Consider the following 26,036-nt stretch of genomic DNA (forward strand, 5'->3'; position numbering starts at 1 on the left):
AATGCTGGTGATATTTGTAAATAAAGACTTCCGAAATATCTTGTATTGCTACATAACAAATGGGGATATACCAGGGATATTTCGCCAAATAATGTCAATATTTGCAAACCATGCATGCAAATTCTTATAAAAAATTATGTATGTTTCTTAGGCTATATTTGGTTGTGCTATAAATACACTTTTGCACCGATGGAGTGGAGTGGTAGTGGTTTACTGAGAATGTAAAATGCAAATTAGGTCATTATAGAATATAAGAAAGGATGGTCTTACATTGAAAAACTCATAATTAACATTGCACGGATTAGCAATGTGAAAATTTCCTTTAATGGTGATATACATCGACTTGTGAAAAAAATATTGTTACTAAACAAAGCAAAACATACCATAATGTGTGTTTACATCAGTTCGGACTTTTACACCACAAATAAATACAGCCTCATGCACTTGTTCTACATTTCAAAAATGAAAGAATTCCCATACATAGTGGGATTGTTTCTACAAAGTTTGTTCATCAGTAATTGGGTGCTTTCAAGTAGAGTTCTATTGATACAAGATAATTGGCTTTGCAACTGACATGAAGTCTTTTTTCTTCTTCTTATATTTTTGGGCAATGCCACTAAGATGGAGTATAGATTTAAGAAACAACTGCCCTATGATTACTCATTTACTCATTGCATACAATTCTATAATTGTTGCAAAGTTAGTTGTCAATAAAGGCAAACATTTCATTAAATCATCTCAAGTTTATGGTACAGCCTCTAGCCAACAAGGGAACCTCGTAAATTCTGAAATTTATTTTAGCAAAAATTTACATCATAAGCTTCAAAGATTATTGCAATAACCCTTCCAATTAGACATACCTTCTCGGTTAAAAAGTAGCAGGGTGGAATTTGAGATCTTGATATTGAACCAAAAATTATAAATTTTCCATGGAGATGTTGTTTAAATAATGTGGCTGTAAAGTAAAAAAAAATTGTACGAGAGATATATAGGTATTTAGAGTAATAAGAAGTGATCATTCTACATTGTGATGAAACATCGATGTATTCCTCAATATTGTGTAGTCAAGTAAAAAGTGGGAGGGTTCTTCCCTCTCCAGTTATTTTATTGATTGGTGGATGTAGTGGGTGGATAGGGCTTGCCTGAGGATCAAAAGATTTTGATATTATAGTTTTCTACTAAACTTTCATGCTTTAACTAGAATCAATAGAATGAATTTAATTTTCAAAATACTAATCCAAATCCTTTGTTGTTGGTTCGTTGTTTTAATGATTAATCAACAATGTAACCTTCCTTGAGGCCCATGCTATTAGGAATAAGGATCTATTACCCATTAATGTTTGTGTGTGTTTGCTTTCAAGTGGGTTTAGCTTCTTTTGGTTTTGTGATGCATAATCACCATAGTTCTTTTGCGGCTACAACGATGAATCATGTTAGTAGAGGTAGACTCAAGGGAATTATCCCCACATGCCATATGGCTTGTAAATCCTTGTTTATATTGAGTTTGGATCTCCTGCCCACATCTACCCAGATAATATTGCAGCCACACATGGGGAACATCTCATCCCCTTACATAGTATTATGCAAAGGGAGATGTTTCCATTGCACGGAGGTAGTGTGTTATGGGTTGGTGTGGGCATAGTTCTTGTGGGTAGGAGATTCAAATTCATTTATATTACCCCTCTATGTATATTTCCCATTTCCCTCCACCTCACCCTAATGGTTGGCCCTACAATGGTCTAGGGTTGGACCCCCCCCCCTAAAAAAAAAAAAGTTCCACCCATGAAGGTTGGGACTTCATTATTTTTTAAAGTGGCTACCAAACTTTGGTTAAAGCTTTATCCTCATGCTAAGTGAGTGTGATCATGTTCATTGGTTCGTGGATATTGACATTTTGTGTTGGTTTCAATAGCACGATTTCTCTAGTGGTATTATTGGGATAGATGGCAATTTGGTTGTTCATGAGCATCTTCTTCTCATCATTGTTGGTTTTGTTAGCTAGGTGTTCTTTAATGTTTTCATTGTTTAGTTATAGTTGTACAAAAACACCCCCAATAATTTGCAATATATTTAATCAATCTTCCATTAGATGACAATGGAAAATGACAGTGTTGATCCTAATGTTCATTTAAATAAATTTAAGTAAAAGAGAATAAAAAATACAATTTTTGCCCATAATAAGACACGAACAACCACTCTATTGGCTATATTTTGTCAATCTTGTTTTATGTACAACAAAGTGTTAATGGTACTTTTGGACTAAAAAATCATGAGCCTAATGGCAAAACAACTACTCCTTAATGAAATGTTGATTAAGTAAATAAGTTGTAAAATATATAGGATAGTTTAATAAAATGAAAACTATAAGGTAGGTTTAAGTAAATTTGTAAAATTATAAGGTGTATTCTAGTAATGACCCTAATAGAAACACATAAGAGTATACAATTGTCTTATATTTTTTATAATACAAAAATAATAATATTTAATGAAACCGACCAACCTGATCAACTTGATCCAAGTTGGTCGATTTTTGAATATTTTACGTTGGTTTTGGTTTAAAAAAAATCCCCAACTCGACCAAGTTGGATTAGTTTCGCTTTGTCCATTTGTAAATCAACCAAAATCAAATGACTTGACCATTGATATATAATAATATTTTATATTTTAAAAATAATTTTTAATATAGAAAGTGGGAAATTTCCCTTGTTTCTTAGTCTAAAATGTTTTATATCACAATTTTTTTTTAACAATTGCATTGTAATTTTTAAAATTTAAATTTAATTTTTTAGTTTAAATCTTTTGAATTGACAGACCAAACCAATAGGTAAACCCAAACTGATACAACGTGAGTGGGTTAGTTTCACAAATGGTTAGTCGATTTCATCTCACTAACTCTCTAACTTGACCAGGTGAATTTGCATGGCCAAACAACCTACAATCGAATTGAACCAACTCATAAACACTCATAATTTCAGCTAAAACAATAGTCTCATCTATGATAAATGACAATAGTTTAATCTTCAATAATATTTGAAAATTTATAGCAAAAATACACAATTATTGAAAATAAATTAAAAATGAAAAATACAATAATTACTAAAAATATACTAAATTAATCATTTAATAGTAGAATATCAAATAATAGTTTAATCTTAAATAAATATTAATCAATAAGTTATAACAAAAATACAATAAACAAAATTTAAAATTTTCAATAATAGTAGTTTAAACCCAATAATTGTTGAAAGTTTTCCGTTAAATAACAAAACAAAAATAAATTTATACATAATTATTGAAAATACATTTATCACAAAAAATAATAAGTAATTATTGAAATGCAATAAATATTAATATTAGTATATATAATTATATAATAAATATATATTAAGAGTTTAAAATTATCACTAATTTTTATGAATGTTATTTTATCAAATTATTAATTGATATAAGTGAAATTAGTTACTTACAATATTAAGTAAAAATATTATGTTTTCTACTTTTCAGATTTTTTTTTAAATTTATTACATAACTTCTATATTTTAACTAATTTAAAATATAGTTATGTTAAATATTTTGTTATTTAAAGTATTTAGTTATTTAAATACTTAAATAATATGTAAAAATATTTAATTTTTAAAATATAAATTATTTATTGAATTTAATAATCCATAAAATAATAATTTGTACTATTATTACATAATTTCATTATTACTTTTGAAATATATTAAATTATTATATCATGTTATCAAAGACGAAATGGGGGAGCCGCCTGGAGATTCTCGAGGTGCTCCTTCTTTTGCCTCAGAGGTTTCTGTTACAGTAAATCCTTTTCTTGCTATTCTTGATCCAACGGCGGTGGATATTCCTTTGAAGGTACCTTCGATCAAATGGGGAGAACCGGCAGTGCTGTTCTTAAAAGAAGATATTGAGAGATCTCTCTCCCCTCTCCAATTTGCTTTGGTTGGAAAATGTTCATATGGTCGTCCTTCCCTAGCGGAGATTAGTGAATTTCTAGTAGGTACTTTTAGACTTCAAAAAGCCATTGTGGTCACTGCATTAGATCCGAGACATGTGCTTCTCCGATTTGAAAGTGAGGAGGAATATCTTAGGGTTTGGCTGAGAGAGGTTGTTATTATCAAGGATTTTCTGCTAAGATTTATGAAATGGACACCTAGGTTGGAGTTAGGTTGGGAACCGTCTGTGATTCCTCTTTGGATTTCTCTACCAATGTTGCTGATTAATTTGTACAATGACAAGTACCTGTGATCAATTGTGCAGGTAGCAGGAAGGGTGCTAAAAGTTGATCAAGCTACTGCTCGTTTGACCAGAACAACCGAAGCTTGGGTTTGCATAGAGGTGGATTTGCTGAAAGAAAACCCTACTCGTGTTTAGGTTGGGCTCGACAAGGAAGGTTTCTGTCAAAAAATTGCTTATGAGAGCTTCCCCAAATATTGCACATTCTGCTTCAAACATGGTCATGGTGAAGGGGAATGCAAACTAAAACTGAAGAGAAATTCAAAATCTGAGGGAGAAGTCGCTAAGTCTAAACCCACTTCAGCTAAAGTGCTTTGTAATCATGAAGCACCCAGAAAAATACAAACTGGAAGCAGGTTTACTAGGAGGTTTGAAGAACCCCAGCTCCGGTACCAGAAGCTGTAGTGATAGAAAACACAGATACATAAGAGATCTAGGATCAGCAACTTGAAATCCCATAATAGCTAACATTACCTGCAGAGTGGGTACGGATGTCTTTTGCTTCTAAAGATGATATCAGTTTGAAGCCTGTTCGGCCAGTTAGTCTGGAGATGATTTATTTCTCGTCTAGGAAACCTAACGGGATCTGGAGTCTAGAGGAGCTACAACAATCCAGGTTGGAATTGGACGAGAGACCTTCTCGTAGGGGGTACAACATTGGCCTCAGTTTTAATGCCAAGTTGCTCGATAAAATTACTAAGAGAGCTTAAAATTCTTATTGCGCCTTATTTGAGGATGAAGCCAGGCTAGAAGTGGAAGCAGGTGGTTCGCAAGAAAAGGTATGACTACTTCTAGATGTTCTCAATGAATGGTCTTTTATGGAATATTAGAGGGATTGCAAATGATCCCTCTATCACTCATATGAAAAAACTTTGTAAATTGCATAAGTTAGGGGTAGTAGTAGTTTCTGAACCCATGATTGGGGATAGACTTTCCTAGATTTCTAGGGGGCTCAATATGACTGGTTTTATGTTGAATATCAGTAGCAAAATTGTTATTTTTTGGAATTGTCTTTTCTCTCTACAATTGATTGATGACTGTGATTAAGTCCTATTGGTGAAAGTCACAACCACTTCCAATGAAATTTTCATTATTTCTGTGGTTTATGCCAAATGTGATTAGCTGGAAAGAATGTCTCTTTGGGACAAAATCAGAATTCGGAACTTAGTCTCTGATATTTCTGAACCTTGGTTTTTAGCTAGAGATTTTAATGTGATTATTTGTAGAGAGGAGAAAGTGGGGGGAAGAAATCCTGATGTGTCTATAATGGAGGATTTTGTGGATCTTATAAATGTTGTAGGACTGGTTGATTTGGGTTTCTCTAAAAGCCGATTTACCTGGTGCAATAACAGAGAGGGCTTGGATTGTGTTTGGGCTCGTCTAGATCGAGTTATGGTTAACTCAAGCTAGGCGCAATCCTTCCCTTTGAAGCCAGTGTCTCATCTTAATTGCACATGTTCAGACCACTGCCCTCTAATTTTTCTATGGAGGAGGAAAGACAGACAAGTCCTAAACCTTTCCGATTTCAACAAATGTGACTCTCTCATCACTCTTTTCACACAATGGTTAGGGACTATTGGACTGAGGAGGTTCATGCCAATCCATTGATGAGTTTATTTCTCAAATTAAATAAATTAATGAGTAAACTCAAGCAATGGAACTAGGAGGTCTTTGGGAATGTTCATCAGGCTATCAATGAGGCAAAAAACATGGTCCAATAGTCTAAATTGAACCACTTACATATGAACTATGCAGCTTGGCTCACGGAGTTAAGGGAAGAGAGGATGAAACTTCATGAAGTTCATAAACAGGAGAAAATTTTCTGGAGGCAAAAATCGAGAATTAAATGGTTGAAAGAGGGGGATAGAAACTCAAATTTTTTTCATATGTCTGTTAAGCTGAACCGAATGCAGAGCAGAATTAGCAAGATTAAAAATTCCACAGGTGATTGGATTTCTGACCCAGAGGAGTTAAAACAAGGTGCTGTAAATTTTTTTGTAGTGTTCTCTCAGAGGAAGGAGCAGTTGGTGATGATGAATTGTTGGATATCATTCCATGTGTGGTTAATCAGGAAGACAATGACAATCTTTTGGTCGTACCATCTAAGACAAAAATTAAAGAGGTGGTCCATGCCATGGACAAAGACAGTGCATCGGGGCCATATGGTTTTACAGGACATTTTTTTTGTCTCGTGTTGGAACATTTTTGGAGCAGATGTGGTAGGGGTTGTCCAGTTCTTTTTTAATGGTGGCCAACTTCTGGTGAGTTACACTTCCTCCTTTATTTCTTTTATACCAAAATGCAAGGTCCCTGAGAGTTTCATAGATTTTCATCCCATTAGCTTATGTAATTTCTGCCACAAACTTATTGCAAAGATCTTTACTAAAAGACTGGTGGGTATTTTACCTAAGTTAATTTCACCAGAGCATGGTGCTTTTATTTAGGGGTGAAACATCATGGATAATGTAGCTTTGGTACAGGAAATGATAACAAATATTGATAGAAAGGTTGTGGAGGGAAATGTTGTGCTGAAGCTGGATATGGCCAAAGCTTATGATCTGCTGAATTGGGACTTCCTCTTCAAAGTCCTCAGACGGATCGGTTTAGTGAACATTGGATTGATTTGATTAGAAAAATGGTTGTGAATTGTTGGTTTTTCAGTTCTTTATAATGGAGGAGTCATAGGATTTTTTCAATCCACCAGAGGCTTGTGGCAAGGAGATCCCCTTTTGCCATATTTGTTTATCATTGCATAAGAGGTACTTGCCCAAGCCGGGCGTACAGTATCCTGCAAATGCTTATTTGACTCACGGAGGCTGCCCTCCTTTCACCCACAACCTCTATGCTAATGATACCATTATCTTCATAAGAAGGTCCATGCAGGTGTTAGAGAATGTAATGTCAATAATCCGAAGGTACAAGCAATGTTCAGGTCAATTGGTGAATAAGGTGAAAAGCTATTTTTTCACTTCAACAAAAGCCTCTTGCAGCAAAATCCAAATCATACAAGTCTCTCCCCTTCATCTACCTTGAAATCCCCATTGGTAAGGGCCGAGTGAAGGCAGAAGCATTTGATGGGATTGTGTAGAAAGTAGCAGCAAAAATTTCGGGTTGGAAAGGGAAAATGATTTCAGTGGGAGGTAAGTTGGTCTTAATTAGACATGTGTTGAGCAGTATTCCCATATACTTGATGTCAGCAGTTGCAACTCCCAATAATATTATCAAACGCCTGGATCAATTGATGAAAGGATTCCCTTGGTCTATTTTGGAGAAAGGTAGTTATCACCATTGGATAACTTGGAGAAAAATTGTGAGACCTTTTTTCTGAAGGAGGGCTGCAAATTAAAAGCTTATTTGATGTCCAAAAAGCACTTAGGTTGAAAGCTTTGTGGCGAGTGTTGTTCTAAAATTCGTTGTTGGCAGAATTTTTCAGAGCCAAGGTGCTGAAGGGTGGTCATTTCTCTCGTACCTGGAAGGTGAACATGGAACTAAAAGGTGATTTAGTCATTCTCTCGAGGTGGTTAGTGGGAAGGCGCGAAATCTGCTTCTGGTTGGATAATTGGACCATGTATGGTCCTTTAATTGAGAAAGCTTGTGATATTGTTGATGAGGCAGGAATTTGGAGTCTGGATCAGGTTAGGGGGTTTTTGAGGATGAGGCACTCCGATAGATTCAGTGGTACGGTGTGAAGCTCTCTAACAGCCAAGACAAGATAGTTTTGCTTCCTGAAATGAAAGGAGAGTTATCTGTTAAAACAACTTGTACCTTCTATAGGGATGCTCATCCTATGATGGATTGGAACAAGGCAGTTTGGAATGCTCTAGTGCCCACCAAGATAAGTTTCTTTGTTTGGAAACTTATGGCTGGGAAGGTAGGGGTGGACTATGATATAAAGGAGTTGGGGATCCCTTTTGTATCTAGATGTGTCTACTACCGTGATCACTCAAAGGAGAATGTTAATCATTTGTTGGTGCATGGCTGTCTAGCTCAGAAAATTTGCCTTTTCTTTAGCAGATTGTTAGGGCTTCCCTTTTGGGGTAATGAGAGTATTAAGGAGCTCCGCTCTGTTTGGTTTTCAGCAGCCTCAGGAAAAAACCAATGGGCTGTTACAGTAGGGCTGATTGCTTGTTTTGTAGTAAGGGAAATATGGAAGGAAAGAAGCAGGCGCAGAATGAAAAATAAATTCAGATGCTCTAATATGGTGATTTGGGTAATTGTGCGATGGATTCATGAGGTATCATCTCCTCTACATCTCACCCATAGAGTGAGTTTTACTCAACAAATCTCTTTACAGGGTTTGGGGTTGTGAATTTACCCAATTAAGATAAGGTACATCAAAGTGGTGCATTTATTATCAGTTCCAGAGGGTTACTTTAAGTTGAATGTTGATGGTGCTTCTAGAGGAAATTCTGACCCATGTGGTGGAGGGGGTATGAGATGGAAGAAATGGTTTCATTAGTGCTTTCTCTAACACCTATGGTCCAGACTCCAATTTAGTTGTGGAGGCTATGGCTTTGTTGGATGGCTTACACCTGGCGGTTGCTCTTAATCTAGAGAAGATAATGGTGGAATCAGATTCCAAACTTCTGATTGATATTCTCAATGGTACTTGTACAGCCCCTTGGAAACTTCGGTTTTGATTCTCAAGCTCAGGAGCTTAGGAATAGATTGGAATTCTTTTATGTCCCTATTTACAGAGAGGCTAACCAACCGACGGTTGCGAAGTTGGGTTGCTTAGAGTCTCATAAAACTGTTAATGATTGCACAAATACACTTCCTTCCCACGTACAACACTCGATTACAACAAATGGTTTAGGTCTTACTTTTTTGAGAATTCATTGATTTTAGGTTGCCTGGACGCTTGATGTTTATATGAGCCAGGCTCCCTTTGTATAGAGCAAAGGGTAAGGTTTCACGTCCCCCCTCCACAGTTTTCTTCATATTAATAAAATTTCGGTGGCCACCCCTCCACCGGGAGTAAATTTTGGGGCTAAAAAATATATATTAAATTATTATTAATACAAATATTATGTTATAATTATTTTTCTACCTTTAATATTTTTTTTAAATACATTATATAATTTTTTTATTTTAACTATTGAAAATCTAGTTATGTTAAATATTTAGTTATTTGAATATTTAAATATATCTAAAATATTTATTTTTTTGTAATTTATTGAATTTAATAATCCATAAAATTATAATTTATACAATTAATACATAATGTCATTAATAATTTTCTAAGATATTAAATTATTATTAATTTCAATATTATGTTATAATTACTTTTCTACTTTTACAAAAAAATTTAAATTTATTACATATTTTCGTTATTTTAACTATTTAAAATCTAATTATGTTAAATATTTAAATAATATGTAAATTATTTATTTATTTTTTTGTTTGAGTTTTATTTATTTAATGCTATTACATATTACTAAATATTTTGTTATATAATTATGTATATATTTATAATGTTTTGTTAGTTAAGATATTTATTGATTAAAATATTTAAATAATCTTTTATTTCTTAATGTTAAATTTTTATTTTTTGAATAACATTAAGATATAGATAAAAAGTGGGGAGAGGATAAATAGGAATTATAGATAATTTAGGAGAAAGTAGGGGAGGTAATTTAGGAGAAATATTAGGAGTAGAGATTATTTAGATTATTGAGAAAGTGCATTTCATTGGTTGTTTCAAAAATGGCATGAAATTAAAAAATAAAAAATTCCAAAAATGAGAAAATTTCTTCATCACTTTGTTTATATATATATATACTACCTAGTATCGTCATAATGTCAGCCAATTTCATTCTTTTAACTAGTTGAGGAAGAATTTGTAAATTGATAAAACCTGGTGGATGAATTTTCCATCTCCAGGGAAAAACACTCTGATCTCATATCAGATAGATTCCCAATTCCCCCTTTGGGGCTTCCACTCTCACATAAAGTTCTTGTTTTGACAATTCAAAAGTGGGAGAAGGCTTTTTACTAATGAATCGATAATCAAAATCATTCAATTCAGAATCTTTTGCTCTAGCAAAGCGTCGGACTTCTAAATTCTCATAGGGCCCCCCGAAATTCCTTATAGAGCCTGTTGAATAGTTTTTATGGATTCCATCATTTCATCGATTCATACTAAATAACGAGCTAATGAATCTCCTTCTTTTTGCCATTGGACCTCCGAATCAAATTCATCGTAACACTCATAATGATCAACTTTATGAAGATCCCATTGGATTTCAGAAGCTCGTAGCATTGGTCCTGATAAACCCCAATTTATTACTTCCTCTCCACCAATAATGCCCACTCCTTCAACTCGTTCCAAAAAAATAATTGCAGAAATCCAAACATTTATCTATCCGGCCATAAGGTAGATCAGCAGCTACTCCTCTGATACATAAATAATTATGCATCATTTGCATACCTATGGCAGTTTCAAATAGATCATATATTAATTATCTTTCTCTAAAAATATAGAAGAAACGAGTCTGTGCACCAATATCCGCCATAAAAGTGCCAAGCCATAACAAATGGCAAGCTATACGACTCAGCTCCAACATAATAACTCTGATATAGCTCGCTCTTTTAGGTACTTGAATATTTCCCAACTGTTTTGGTGCATTTACAGTTATTGCCTCTATGAACATAGTAGCTAAATAATCCCAACAAGTTACATAAGGCAGATATTGTATAATTGTTTGGTTTTCTGCAATTTTTTCCATCCCTCTATGTAAATAACCCAATATGGGTTCATAGTCAATAACATCTTCACCATCTAGAGTAACGATGAGTCGAAGAACACCATGTATTGATGGGTGGTGAGGCCTTATATTGACTATCATGAGGTTTTCTCTTGTAGCTGGTACAATCATATGTTTTTTCCCCGATTCATTATTCCATGAATTCCTGAAAATGAACCGAAGTTCATCAAAATTCAAGATCTAATAATTCAAAACAAATTTTCAAATTAACGAGTTTTTGGCTCTCGAATATCTAATTGACTGATTAATTTTTTATAACGTACTCTATTTTTCTTTGACAAATAAACTAGCAGCCATTGACGTTTTCCCAAAATTTTCCATAAACATCTTTGAGATAAATAGTCTTTTATGTGCAATTCCAAATGTGAAGTAAGTCTCCATATTTTATTGGTGAAATCACTGAGATGAATGTTTTTTTTTTACTGCTAGTTATTTTAATTTGGTATACACGATAATTTGAATTTATTTATGTATAACTTTTTCTATCAAATTAATCAATAATCAACCTAATTTTTCAATTGGATTTGGATATGGATACAAAATGATAGTACATTTATGCACTCACAAAAGAGACAAATTTGGACTTAAAGAAGATTCCGCCGGTTCATTCCTAGATCTAATGGATGTCATTGAATCAGTATCCTGTATCAGAATGTAATACAATGCAACACGTTTATACATTTGTTTACCTTCATATATGATCTATGGCAGGGATATATACGAAATGAAATGTACCATCAATTTCTTTTCAATCGGGGATACATATGTATCCTTAACATATTAAAACGATTGTCGTTATTGGTATCAAACCAATAACGATTCATACAAGGTAAATCTTCTAATCGATAATTGGGCCAAAGAAAGAACTTTAAGTTAATATTAATGAAATTATTTGTATCTGTATCAAAATGTTTGTCCTCGGTCAAAATTTGACCACAGTTCCTTACGTTGTTTCCATTATAAAATTCTGGATTTTTATCGACAACATTATCATTCTCCAAATTGAAACAAAATCAAATTCTCAATTTTCTATAATGTCTTGGCGATTAAATATTTCTAGGAGCAAACAAATCATACTGATTTTTCTTCCATTCCCAACCATCTGTTCATGTTTTGAAATGGATTCACCAAAATCATTCTTATCAACATACATTTTTTGTTGGCATCTTTGATTAGTTTGGTGCTTATTCTTATGGACCAAAGAAACACCGATGGTTTGATACATAAGAACTTGCCCATCCCATTTTATAGACAAAAGAATAGGATCGATAATAAATATCCCCTTTTTTATCAATTCTGTGAGATTTATATCTTTCTGAATCACCGTTACATCTAGACTCATTTATCTTCTTTGAATAGAAGATATAACAATTTCCTTTGGATTTTTCAGTCTAAGTAGGAAATAATATACTTCGATATTATTGATAATTTTTTTATTCAAAGGATAATCCGGTCTCAATTGAACAAGCAAATGCTTTTTTTTTTCAGGAAGAAATCAAGTTCCACTTCTATGTTGTTCTTGAATTGTTGTTTCTTTCTATGGTTTTTAATGTCTAATTCCGCATAATATTCTTTAAGATGATTTTGTTGGTTTGATAAAATTGATCCAAGATTCTCTTGGTTTTGCGCGTCTGGTCCAAGATCACCTTGGCCTGGCGGTCCTTTTTCTTCTTGATTTTGATTTTCTAATTCAATAATTTTTTTTCATTAGATGATATATGTGATATACGAAAATCCTTTTTTTGTTTTTCGTTGATGTTTTTATTTTCACTAACATTTTCGTTTCTATTCCAGTTTAAAAGAAGTAATTTGATTGGTATGCCCCATGGTTTAATTTTATATGTATCATAAAGTGGTAGTGATTCCGGGAAGAACCAAAGTTCCAAATTTGATATGGAACGATTTAGTATTTCTTCTTTCATTCCCATCCAATCAAAAAGGTTTTTCTCTTTACTGGATGGGTTGATTTCTTGATGAAACGTGAGATAAAAAAAGTCATTTTTGTAAAATTTTTTAATTTTTTGATAATTATTAGTTCCAGTCTTAGTTTTTTTATTAATGTTGGCACCGGTATCCATATTGGCCCGAACCTCAATATCTATTTTTTGTCTATTTTTAAGACAAAAATGGAGAATTCTCCCATCCAAATATTTTCTATCCAGAGTTTTTTCGTATCTATAATATAATCTTCTCCTAGATAATCACTAATAGGTAGGTCCCCTAGCACATCAAATGGTTCGGGTTTATATGTATTGTAATTATTGGGAAGCCTTGGGCCTTCATTTACTTATAATGGCGATTCATAAATATTTGAGTCTTTCTTATCTTCATAATTAATATATTTATGTGATAGAATATCATATTTGTAGTATTTTTTAAATTTGTCTTTTTGATTCGGTAATGAATTTAGTGTATAATCATTTTGTTTTTTCGTAAAAAATGAATTGGTCTTTTTCGTACGAACCCAATTTATGTGAGTTTTTTTTTTTTGAATCGTACAATGTTGATTGACTCTATTTTGCCATTTTTGCGGTACTAATCTAAACCATCTAATTGGAGATAAATCGTATTGATAATGATCATTTAACCAATTTTTCTATTCATATTCATTCATTCCCGAATTTTCAAAGTTTTTTATGCTTTGATTCGGAATGAAAATAATCATTTTGTCTATCATTAATAAAAAGAGTTGTTCCGTTATATTGAAGTACATATCTCAAGTGATATTTATTAATATTAATAACTTGGTTTTGTGTTATTTTGTAAAATACATATGCTTGTGATAAGGAGGATAGGTCACAAGAAGTGTATGAATTCTTATTACCATTACGAATATTAAAAGGCGGTTTTTTATAGTCGAAATAAAATGAATTGTATTTTCATTTGTTTCATCAATTCCTTATTGACTCTGGGAATATTAATGATACATAAAAGGGTATCTATGTATAGACTTTCAATAAAAAAAAATTATAAAAAAGTGTCATTTATGTATTAATTGAGCACTTCTTCTTTTGAATATCTGTTAAATACAAATATTTATTGGTGATTCTGATTTTTTATTATCATAACTAATTTCCTTAGAACTAATATTTATATCTAGGGCTAGAAATATTCCTTGTGTTTGTAAAAAATCCAATTCTGTAGTAGAGATGGAATTGAGAAACAACCATCAACTATAACCCCAAAAGAACCAGATTTCATAAACAACATAGAGGAAGAATGAAGGGAATATCTTATCAAGGAAATTGTATTTGTTTTGGTAGATACGCTTTTTAGACACTAGAACCCGCTTAGATCACATCTAGGCAAATAGAAGCAAGGTGGCGAGCAATGACACGAGATGCGTGTCGTGGTGGAAAAATCTGGATACATATATTTTCCAGATAAACTTGTTACAATAAGACCTACGGAAACACATATTGGTTAGGGGAAAGGATCTCTCGAATATTGGGTATTTGTCGTTAAGCCAGGTCGAATACTTTATGAAATGGGTGGAGTATCAGAAATTATAGCCAGATAAGCTATTTCAATAGCTACATCCAAAATGTCTATACGAACACAATTCGTTATTGCGGGATAGGGGTGTGGAACCAAAGGAAAGAGATCTGTGCGGTGAAAAAAACAATCGCAAGTTTTTTTTTTTTTGAACAAAAAATATTTCTTTTTATTCTTTCGCCCTTTACATTGATAGAATAGATAAAAAAATATGATTCAACCTCATACCCATTTGAATGTAATGGACAACAACGGGGCTCGAGAATTGATGTGTATTCGAATCATAGGAGTTAGTAATCATTGATATGCTCATATTGGTGACGTTATTATTGTTGTAATCAAAGAAGCAGTGCCGAATACGATAATACGTGACAATGGTACGATAATACGATATGATGACAATGCAACAGTTGTCATTGATCAAGAAGGAAATCCAAAAGGAACTCGAGTTTTTGGTGCGATTGCTCAAGAATTGAGACAGTTGAATTTTATTAAAATAGTTTCACCAGCCCCTGAGGTATTATAAATACTAATAGATGAGACCATGATAGGGTATCTAAAATAAATTAAATTAACTGAAAATTGAAAAAAAATCAATTAAAAATGAATTTGTAGATTGTGTCTCACACATATACCTTTCAAATTCTTAAAAAAAACACAAAGCATGTTGATTATATCGAAATTCGGAGGCACCAATAATTACAGATTGTCATGGGTCAGGACACTATTTCCGAGATAATAACTTCTATATGAAATGCTGACATGGATAAAAAAGAATGATTCGAATAACATCTATTAATATTTCCGAAAACATTGTGAAAATACTTTTACGAGAAGGTTTTATCGAAAACGTAATAAAACATCAGGAAAATAACAAATATTTTTTGGTTTTAACCCTATGATATAGAAGGAATAGGAAAGGGCCATATAGAACTATTTTAAAACATATTAGCCAACCCGGTCTACGATTCTATTCTAACCATCAACGCATCCCTAAGATTTTAGGTGGAATGGGGATTGTAATTCTATCTACTTCTCGCAGTATAATGATAGACCGAGAGGCTCGACGAGAAGGAATCACAAAAGAAATTGTGTTATATATATATATGGTGACCCTTTTTTTATCCAAATTGGATCCGTAACTTCCTATTTGTGAAAAAAAAATAAAGAGGAAAGACAGGATGTCTAATATCACTCCTCCTCCATTAGTTGATACTTCAAGGGGGTTATTTGGAATGAGAATAAAAATGGATTCATAAAGGTTTAATTATTGAATCACTTTCCAACGGTATGTCTCGGATTTGTTTAGATAATGAAGATCTGATTCTAGGTTATGTTTCAGGAAAAATCCGATGTAGTTTTATGTGGATACTACCAAGAGATAGAGTCAAAATCAAAGTAAGTTGTTATGATTCAACCAGAGGGCGTTTGGTTTATAGGCTCTGTAATAAAGATTCAAACGATTAGGTTGCTTTTTCAACATTCTCTTCATGGGGGTTACAATTTGAGGTTCAAAATTTCAAGAGAGTTATTTTCTTCCAAAGCAAAGAGTATATTCAAAATTAAGGTAAGGAATAAAAAATATGAAAATAAGGGAATCAGTTCGTAAAATTTATGAAAAATGTCGACTGATCCGTAGGCGGTGACGAATTATAGTAAATTGTTTCGACCCGGGACATAAACAAAGACAAGGATAATTTTTCTAAAAAGGGACTCTCTAAAGAATTCGATGTACAAATAAAGAATTTGTTTTGACATGAAATGGATAATCCGCATATCTCTAACTCATATTTATGAGATGATAAAATATGGCAAAACCTATACCAAGAATTGGTTCATGTAGAAACAGACGTATTGATTTACGTAAGAGTGGACGTAGAATACCAAAGAGAATTATTCATGTTCAAGCAAATTTCAACAATACCATTGTGATTATTACAAATGTACGAGGTCGAGTGGTTTGTTGGTCTTCTGCTGGTACTTGTGGATTCCGGGGTACAAGAAGAGGGACACCATTTGCTGCTCAAACCGCATCAAGAAATGCTATTCATACATTAGTGGATCAGGGTATGCAACGAGCAGAAGTCATTATAAAAGGTCCTGGCCTCGCAAGAGATGCAACATTACAAGCTATTCGTAGAAGTGGTTTACAATTAAGTTTTGTACGGGACAAAACCCCTATGCCACATAATGGATGTAGACCTCCTAAAAAAAGACGTGTGTAGAAATAAGAATTGAACAGATTTCAAGAAAAATAAATGATTCAATAAGTGTGTTGAATCAAGAGTAGACAATAAGCATATTTATTATGGACGTTTTATTTTGTCTTCGCTTATGAAAGGTCAAGCCGATACGATAGGCATCGCAATGCAAAGGGCTTTGCTTGGAGAAATAGAAGGAACATGTATCACACATGCAAAATCTGAGAAGATACCACACGAATATTCTACCATTGTAGGTATTGAAGAATCAGTACATGAAATTTTAATGAATTTGAAAGAAATTGTCTTGAAAAGTTATTTGTATGGAACTCCCGATGCATTTATTTGCGTAAGGGGTCCTGAATACGTAACTAATCAAGACATCATCTCACCACCTTTTGTGGAAATCATTGATAGTACATAAAATATAGCTAGCCTGACAGAACCAATTGATTTGTGTATTGGATTACAAATCGAGAAGAATTGCGAATATCATATGAAAACACCAAATAACTCTCAAGATGGAAGTTATCCTATAGATAAATAGACTTCTTCTTTTCTTTTTCTTCTAGTTCATTGATTTTCTTAGAGGTGTTTTTATTTTTAAAACACTTATTGGCACAATGACCTTTTTGCCCGCATTTGAAATATGTTGGGGTTGAAGGTTTTCTTGTTTTAGAAAACCTTTTAGATTTATTGTATTTTTTATTTTCCTTTTTCCTATAGAAATTAGTTTTCTTTTTCTTATGGGTCGGTCTGGAAGCGGAAGATTCAGGAGCCATTCCAAACTGATAACAGAAATCTCCCAACTTTCTTTTAGAGTTAAAATTTCCTTTTTAACTTGTCTCTATAGACGTAGATCATTACATAATTCTAATCCTATCTGATTTACTATTTGGACTAGATATCCATATGAATAATTAGAGTAAGAATTCTATCACCTCCTATTTGTCTAATGTAGGTCATAACCTTTTTAGCAAATACTGGTGGGAGTCTATAAATGAATTGTTCTCTCCATAAATCCTGTATGGAGTTGGTTAGCTTATGAACTTTAGACAATAATACATCCTTATACAATCTAAAATCAGATAGGGTTTTACATTTAATATTTATTAATTGTTCTTTTATCCTCTAAGCCATGTCGTAGGAATTTCGTACAAACTAATTTAATATATTAAGGATTAGAGTCATAACCGCATCAGGTATTGGTTAGCCCTGACTAAGGATTCTGTCACCATCTTCATCTCCTTTAACAACATTAAGGATATAATCTCTTTTTGCCTCGGTGAGATAATTGATCCACCAACCTTTTAATTGCCCTGTAAAAGATTCTGTGACAACTGCAATGTTCTAGTTATATCCAACTTGGGGTTTCATTGGCTCTTTGAATAAAAGATCAACTGGGGTATGCCTATGGTAATAAGGATTCTTACTATAATATGAGAGTTTATTTATCTCAAAGATTTTTATCATCATCTGCTGCTGATTCATCATTTGATTTTTCACCAATAAAATTAATTGAATGGGAATCTGATAGATTGTCATCTTTCTTAATTTTAGAGGATCTTAAAGTTTCTCCCTTTTCCCAAATTGATGGGGATATCAGTTTGGCAAATAGTTCTTGATAACTTACTTTTGATAAGTCTAATGGGGGTGTTTCTATTTTCGTATTTTATGAGAAACATGGCATTGTCTACTGATTCATCATTTGATTTTTCACCCATAAAATTCACTGAGTGGGAATCTAATAGATCGTCATCTTTCTTAATTTTAGAGGATTTTGAAGTTTCTCCCTTTTCCCAATTTGATGGGGATATCAGTTTGGCAGATATTTCTTGATAACTTACTTTTGATAAATCTAATGGGGTTGTTTCTATTTTCATATTTTATGGGAAACATGGCATTATTGCCATTGGTTTTCCTTTTTATTTATGGTTCTAGATTTAGAAATTTCTAAGGAGATTTATAAGGACTCTATCCTAATAGTTTATTTACCTAAATCATTTAGGCATATATTTGTATAGTTATTTTGTTCTATAAGTTGAAAATAATGTTCTAGAGAAATTTTTTCAGATTCTTTTACTAGTGTCGAATTTTTTATTGGGCTAACTACAAGTTCATCTTTTCCTATTTTTATTGCTTCCAAAGGTGGATGTATGGATTCCACAAAATTTCTAGTGACTTTTGTCTTCCAGGCTTTAGACAACCTTTTAGTAATGCACAAATCTAATTCTTCAGAGAGGTTTTATTTTTTTGAACTATTTTTGTTTTGCAAACCATTCCCAAAATGGGATATTTTCTTTTAATTCCCTTATATCTTTGTATCATAACTCTCTGATATGATCTCTTTCTTCTTTAGAGAATTTTCCAAAGAACCATTTCTTCTTTAAAGGTTGTGAATTAAAGTCTAACCTTTATAGGCTCATAGGATTTAACTGATTGATTTTTTCTTTGAGTTGTATGATAGTCCGAAGAAGGGGTATACATCATTGGTGTTTCATAAGTGGCATAAATGATGCCTAGAGGAGGGCATGTTAAATCTTTCGATCTTCTCGATCTTGTATCTATTAATTCGGCGTACAATGACTGCGATGATGTCGAGGCTCTTCTAAACCTTAATTTTACCGATCCATCTTGTTCCCTGAATATAGATGCTAATTCAGTAGATTCAATAGGGTTGGGAGGTTCTGCTTTAGTAAGTGACCAATTTTTCGGTAATTTATTTCATTCCAAGTGATTTGCCTAGGAATTGTAACATTATTCCTAGCATTGGTCTAGAATATGGTCTTAAAGTAGACTCTATACACTCCTGTTATCCTGGTTTCATGTTGAACCCTTGGGTTTGAAGCCTGAGGGTTAAGGTTTCATGAATCCCTGAATCTATTAGTGACACAGAGAAGTTTGGGAAGGCATTGAAGTAAATTGGTCCTTGGTGAAAGCTACCTTCTATCACCCCTAATAAGGAGTCACTAAAACTATTATGTCTAGAATCTGTCAAATAGGCTAAAGCGGTTGTTTGTAATCACAGTCTAGTTAATGGTTTAATGGCTACTTGTATTAAGCCAAAGTGTATGAAATTACAGTCAAACGGCCCATGTGCTAGCACAGTATGGCCTGCGAGGCCTTTAGCAGGCCATGCTCGGCCCACCCAGAATTGGGCCCCTTTTTGGGTTTTTTTTTACAGAAATACCCCCGTAATAGCTATAAATAGCCATATTAGGGGGGTGTTTGTGTTTTTTGCTTAAAGGGCTTGAAAAATGACATAAATGCACCCAACAGCTATATAATAACTAGTTTAAATGAGCTTTTTGGGTAATGTTATAAATAACTTTACAATAACCAAAATATCCCTCCTAGCAACTAAATAACAACTAGTTTTTTGGGTATTTTGGGCAATTGAATTATGTTCAATTCCTATAAATAGCCATATGCTCCACCATTGTCATTACACCAATTCAACAATTCTCTTAATCTCTCTCCTCTCTCTCTCTCTCATACTCATACGTTCTCAATTCTTTGCAATCTGAGTAATTCTGATTAGTTGATTGTTTGATTCTGCATTCTCCAATTCTCAAGTCTCAACTTTAAAGAAGTTTTGACTTTCAACAAGAATAATGCTTGATCAACCAGTTCAAGTATCTCAATTTGGGAGGCTTGGACGTTGAAAGGCTTAAACCATTGAAATCAAGTTGGGATTTTGAATCGGTAATCCAGGTATGTCGAATTAGATTAATTTTTATCTTTTTAGAATTAAAAAAATGGTCGGCTCTTTTGAGAATCAATTCCCCAACATGTTCACCATTGATGATATTCAATCGCATCATGATAGTGTTAGCATTGATGTGATTGATGTCGATGGAAGTGGAACTTTCAACCCCGGTACTGATACTATGGGAAAAATGAGGGCCTCTAAGTTGAGTAGCATGGTTTGGAAAATTTTCAAAGTATAGGATATTAAGGGGAAGGGGAAATGGTCCATTTGCCAAAAATGTATGAAGGACTTTAGTTATTATAGCAATGGTGGTACAGGTCATTTGGGTAAACATCATCTGTTCACACATGAGAAAGAAGAAAATGAAGGGAGAGGAACAACCCCAACACAATTTGGGATAGGGGTAGCTTTGGTACTTTCAAATATTCACAAGGAAAAATGAGACAAGAACTTGCTAAGCACATTGTACATGCAAAACAACCATTTATATTAGCTGAAGATCCAAAGCTAGAAAAATGGTTGTGTAGTTCTATAAACCCACAATATAAAAAAGTTTATAGGAATACTACAATAATTTATGCTTTAAAATTTTTTTATTCTTATAAACAAAATTTAATTTATCTATTAGCAAATCTTAATTCTAAAGTTGCAATTATTTTGGATGTTTGAGCATCCAAATTTAATATTAGTTATATTTGTGTTATCGGCCATTTCATTGATGAAAATTGGCTTTTGAATAAAAGAATTTTAAGTTTTTCTCGGCTTGAAGGGCCACATAGTGGCCTAGTTATTGCTGCAAGTTTTTATTAGTTTTGATAATGCTATCAATAATGGTTCTCCAATAAATATTTTAAAATCTCAATTATGACCATGCTTAAATGGTAAATTATTTAATATTAGATGTGCATGTCACATCTTAAATTTATTTATTCAAGATGCCTTTAATATTATTTATACTCATATTTCAAAAATTACAAATTCTATTTTATATATATATATATATATTAAGGGGCAATAAAACAAGAATTTAAATATTTATGTCAAAATTATGATTTAAAATATAAACATTTTATATTAGATGTAAAGCATAGGTGGAATTCTATTTATGCTATGTTAGAAAGTTGTATTTCTCATAAACAAAATCGAATGACGTAACCGTGGATATATGTTAATATTTTATATTTTAATTATAATTTTTAATATTAAAAATTGTGAAATTCCCCATATTTCTTAGTCTAAAATATTTTATATCATAAATCTAAAATTTAAAGTTATTTTTAATAATTGCAATGTATTTTTTAAAATTAAATTAAATTTTTAAGTTTAAATCTTTTAAACTGACTAACCAAAACAAAAAAGTCGACCCAAACTGATACAACTTAAGTGGGTTGGATTTCACAAAAGGTCAATCGGTTTTAGCTGATCAACTCCCCAACCTAACTAAGTCAATTTGGTTGGCCAAATGGCCTACGATCAAACCGAACCAACTCACAAACACTCATAATTTCAACTAAATTAATAGTCACATCTTTGATAAATTAGAATAGTTTAATCTCCAATAATTATTGAAAATTTATAGCAAAAATACAATTATTGAAAATATACTTGATGTAGCGCGATCTGGTCACTCCTAACTAGCACTCACGTGGCTCCTGAGAGGTACCTGAAACGAAGAGGAAGAAGAAGAATTCCCAGGGGGTTTGCCTGGCGGGAACGCTCCGACGATTAAGTCAGTATTCTGTATGAGAAGCAAAAGGAAGGCGAAGGCTAAGAGTGCAGATTGCGTCGATGGTTCGAAGATACCTTGTTCCTTGAGAATGAGCCCCTTATAATAGAATTCTGTCGCATCAGGCCCTCTCGCTTCTGACAGGGCAGGTATAATTGCCACTATCAGTCTGCCATAGCCGTTACAGACAAGGCTAAGGTGGCACGCGCGGGGCCATTGTCGCAGGGTACATGCCTATCAGGTGTAAGACACCTTCTAAAGGTGGCAGGCGCGACGATGCCTGACGAGGGACATGGCTGCTGCCCCTAGATTTATCGGGTACGGGTTGTCGAGCAGGAGATCTTTTGGCAGTAGGCTGAACTACCCTTTCGCGGGTTACCCTGCGCCGGGCTGCCTCTGAGGTGACGAGCTGCCCGTGGCAAGTTATGCCGAGCTGGCCGACCCGAGGTGTCTATGCCTCAGGGTATCCAGAGGTGGATCGGTGCGTTCCCGTCTGGGAGGGGCTCGAGGTCCATTGGGAGGAGCTCGGGCCTTAAGAGAGGTTAGGGCACCCCGAACTCGAGATGCCCCGAAGTGCCTTAACCCCGGGGCGGAGGTGCGGGTAAGGCAGCTTCTGACAAGTAGTTTATCCTTCCAGTTTCCGAGCTGAACTCGATGGGACCTTCCCTCCGAGTTGTGGTCACGTCCGTTGCGTTTTCATGCTGAGTCATTGTTTGAGCAAGGTCACGCCCACGTGTACCCGTGCTGCGAGGTCGGGCCGAATCACCCCCATCAATACTAATAATGAAAAATACACAATTATTGTAATAATTACAATAATTAAAAAAATACAATAAGTAGTAAAAATATATTAACTTAGTCAATAAATAGTATAATCTTTAATAAAAAGTAATCAATAAGTTATAAAAAATATATAATAAATACAATTAATTAAATTTAAAAATTTCAATAAAGGTAGTTTAATATCCAATAATTATTAAAAGTTTTTTGTTAAATAGAAAATAAAATAAATGTTTACATAATCATTAAAAATACATTTATCACAAAAAATAATAAATAATTACTGAAATACAATAAATATTAATTTTAGTATATATAATTATATAATAAATACAGTTTAAGAGTTTAAAATTATTATAAATAAATATTATCTTTTGAAAGTTATTTTCTTGAATTCTTATTCGATATAATTGAAATTAGTTATTTACAATATCATGTAAAAATTTTAAATTATTATTAATTTCAATATTATGTTATAATTATTTTTCTAATATTTAGTTTTTTTTTATATTTATTACATAATATCTTTATTTTAACTATTTTAAATCTAGTTATGCTAAATATTTTGTTATTTAAAATATTTAATTATTTAAATACTTAAATAATATGTAAAATATTTAAAATTTAAAATATGAATTATTTGTTGAATTTAATTATCCATTAAATCACAATTTATACTATTGTTACATAATTTCATTTTTTAATTTTTAATATATTAAATTTTTATTAATTTCAATATTATGTTATAGATATTTTTCTACTTTGAAGAAAATTTTTAAATTTATTACCTAATTTCTTTATTTTAACTATTTAAAATCTAGTTATGATAAATATTTAAATAATCTATAAAATCTTTTTTATTTGAATTTTGTTTATTTAAAGATATTACATATTATTAAATATTCAACAAACATTTAAATTGATAGTCTAGAAAAACATAATTTAAATTGTTAGTACATAATTTCGTGATATATTTTGTAAAAATTATAGAAATATTTTTTTTGTTTTTAATAAATATTTTAAAATTTTTATATATCTTTGTTAGAATACTTAAATAATTTTAAAATTTTTTAGTCTAAACTTTATTTAGATTGATATAGATAAAAAGTGGGGGAGATAATATATAGGAATTAGAGATAATTTAGGAGGGACTCTTCTAAATTAGAGATTGTTTTTGAGATAAATAGGCATTAGAGATAATTTATAAGATAAATAGGAATTAGAGATAATTATGGAGAAAATAGGGATAGTGGGGGAGATAGTTTAAGAGAGATTGAGTACAATTGGCAAAAGGGAGTGGAGAAACTGGGGCCACTTGGAGACCAAACCATATACAATCCAATTATAGTTATGTCAGAGATTCAATAAGTATGGTCGGGTTGAGGTTGGTTCTAACTGGACATAACCCAACCTGATTAGCAACCCCGAATAAAGGCTCAATTTGAAAGTAGTACAAATGCAAATATGTACAATGCAACTACATACAAAATAATGCAAATTACAAGATTTTGCACTCTACGTTTTTTGCATTTGTACTAATTCCAAAATAAATGATCCTTATGCTTATAAAATATAAATACATACAAAATACAATGTTTTGGGCTCTATATATTTGCATTTATAATCCGAGGAGTAATATTTGTCGAGAATGAAAATGATTACAAACAGGTTCCGAAAACTACCACGTTGGAAAACGGGTAATGGGTGTTATTGAAAAATGCCGTTTTTACAAATCGCGTCCGTGTTGTCGGAAACCCTGCAGACTGATGTCGAATGGGATGGGCGTGTCGGGTCAAGGCAGACCACCCGCAGGATCGAATTTAATGAGAGTTCCATCCATTGGAAACGAGTCAAGGAAACCGAAAGTCTGAGAGAGCTTCCGCAGAGCAACTCAGGAGGGAAGGAGCCAGAGAGAGAGAGAGAGAAAGAGAGACACCAAAGATGAACGTTTTCAGATTAGCCGGGGATATGACCCATCTCCTCAGCATCATCATACTTCTCCTTAAGATCCGAGCGACGAAATCCTGCACAGGTATATTCTCTGTCCACCTTTGTCGGTCTTTCTTTCCTTGTTGTTCCCATTGATTATGCGGTTTTTCCTGTTCCTTAAATTCCATTGTTGGGTAGCGATAGAAATTAAGAAAAGGACAAATAATTATTGGGTTTTCCCTTGGTTAGTGCTTCTAAATAATGGATAATTGAGAAGTAGTAACAATGAGGAAATGAGGCTTTTTTTTTTTTTTGAGAAAAAATTGATATCATTCTTGGTTATCAATTCATGTCTTTCTAGTTAAACAGGGAGGTTTCATATAAAATTTCCCATCCGTATCCATAAATAAAATTCAAACAGTTGTAGGCAGTTTCATTGAGCTCTTGACATACAAGGGTTGACACGAATTGCTCATGGATCCAGCTAACTCCCGTGCCCCTGTCATGATATTTCTAGTTCATTGCGTCAAGTAACCTTTTTTTTCCTGTTTAACTGTTTGTTTTTTTCGTGCATATCCATTGTCCAGTTATGTCGATTTAGTAGTGTTTTTGTTGTTGGCTAATATCTGTACCTCCATCGTTGTCTTTTTATTGTTTTGTTTTTCAGCAGTTTGGCTCTTCTGTGCTCTAACTTTAGATTTGGTGAGATTAGTTTTATGTACTCGTTGCATGGGAAAGGCTGCTCATCTATTCTCATTGTTTTTTTTTTTTTTTTTGTAAGCACCGTCATGGTTAATTTTCACCCACCCTTGAATAGGGGCTGAAAACATTGCATTTCTGAAATTGTATCATGCATTGTTTCTCTGGGCTGTCTGCTAACCTGACTAATTTAAATTGCATTTGGATAAGCTTCAGGATTTGTGCTTTTGACGCCCAGAAGCACAAAATCTAGTCCCAATTTTAGCCATATATGTAATTCTTGACAGAGGCTTCTATTACAAAATATTTTAATTTTGTAATAAGGGGTTTTCAGTTTGTATTCAGTTCTGTTGTCTTGCACATTTGTAACGTCTATGGGTTTTAGTAAAGGTAGCCAAAGATGGACCAACCCCAAAAATTTATTCTGCTTTGATAAAAAAAAAGGTTCTGCTGAGTGGTATAACTGTGTGCAA

The 26,036-nt window shown here is 32.9% G+C and overlaps 1 protein-coding gene across 1 annotated transcript in view; it reads left to right on the forward strand.

Annotated features, from left to right (window-relative positions):
* The first annotated feature begins 24,145 nt into the window (after positions 1–24,145).
* The window catches only part of LOC148879543 (ER lumen protein-retaining receptor-like), a 29,892-nt gene continuing 28,001 nt past the window's right edge, over positions 24,146–26,036 (forward strand). The window contains exon 1 of the mRNA XM_088961101.1: positions 24,146–24,967. Within this exon, the coding sequence (XP_088817227.1) occupies positions 24,877–24,967 (91 nt within the window). The 5' untranslated portion in view covers positions 24,146–24,876. The remainder of the gene's footprint in view (positions 24,968–26,036) is intronic.

This window comes from Nelumbo lutea, chromosome 1, assembly GCF_056320005.1.
Source record: "Nelumbo lutea isolate HS-2025 chromosome 1, American lotus-T2T, whole genome shotgun sequence".
Classification (NCBI taxonomy): Eukaryota; Viridiplantae; Streptophyta; class Magnoliopsida; order Proteales; family Nelumbonaceae; genus Nelumbo; species Nelumbo lutea.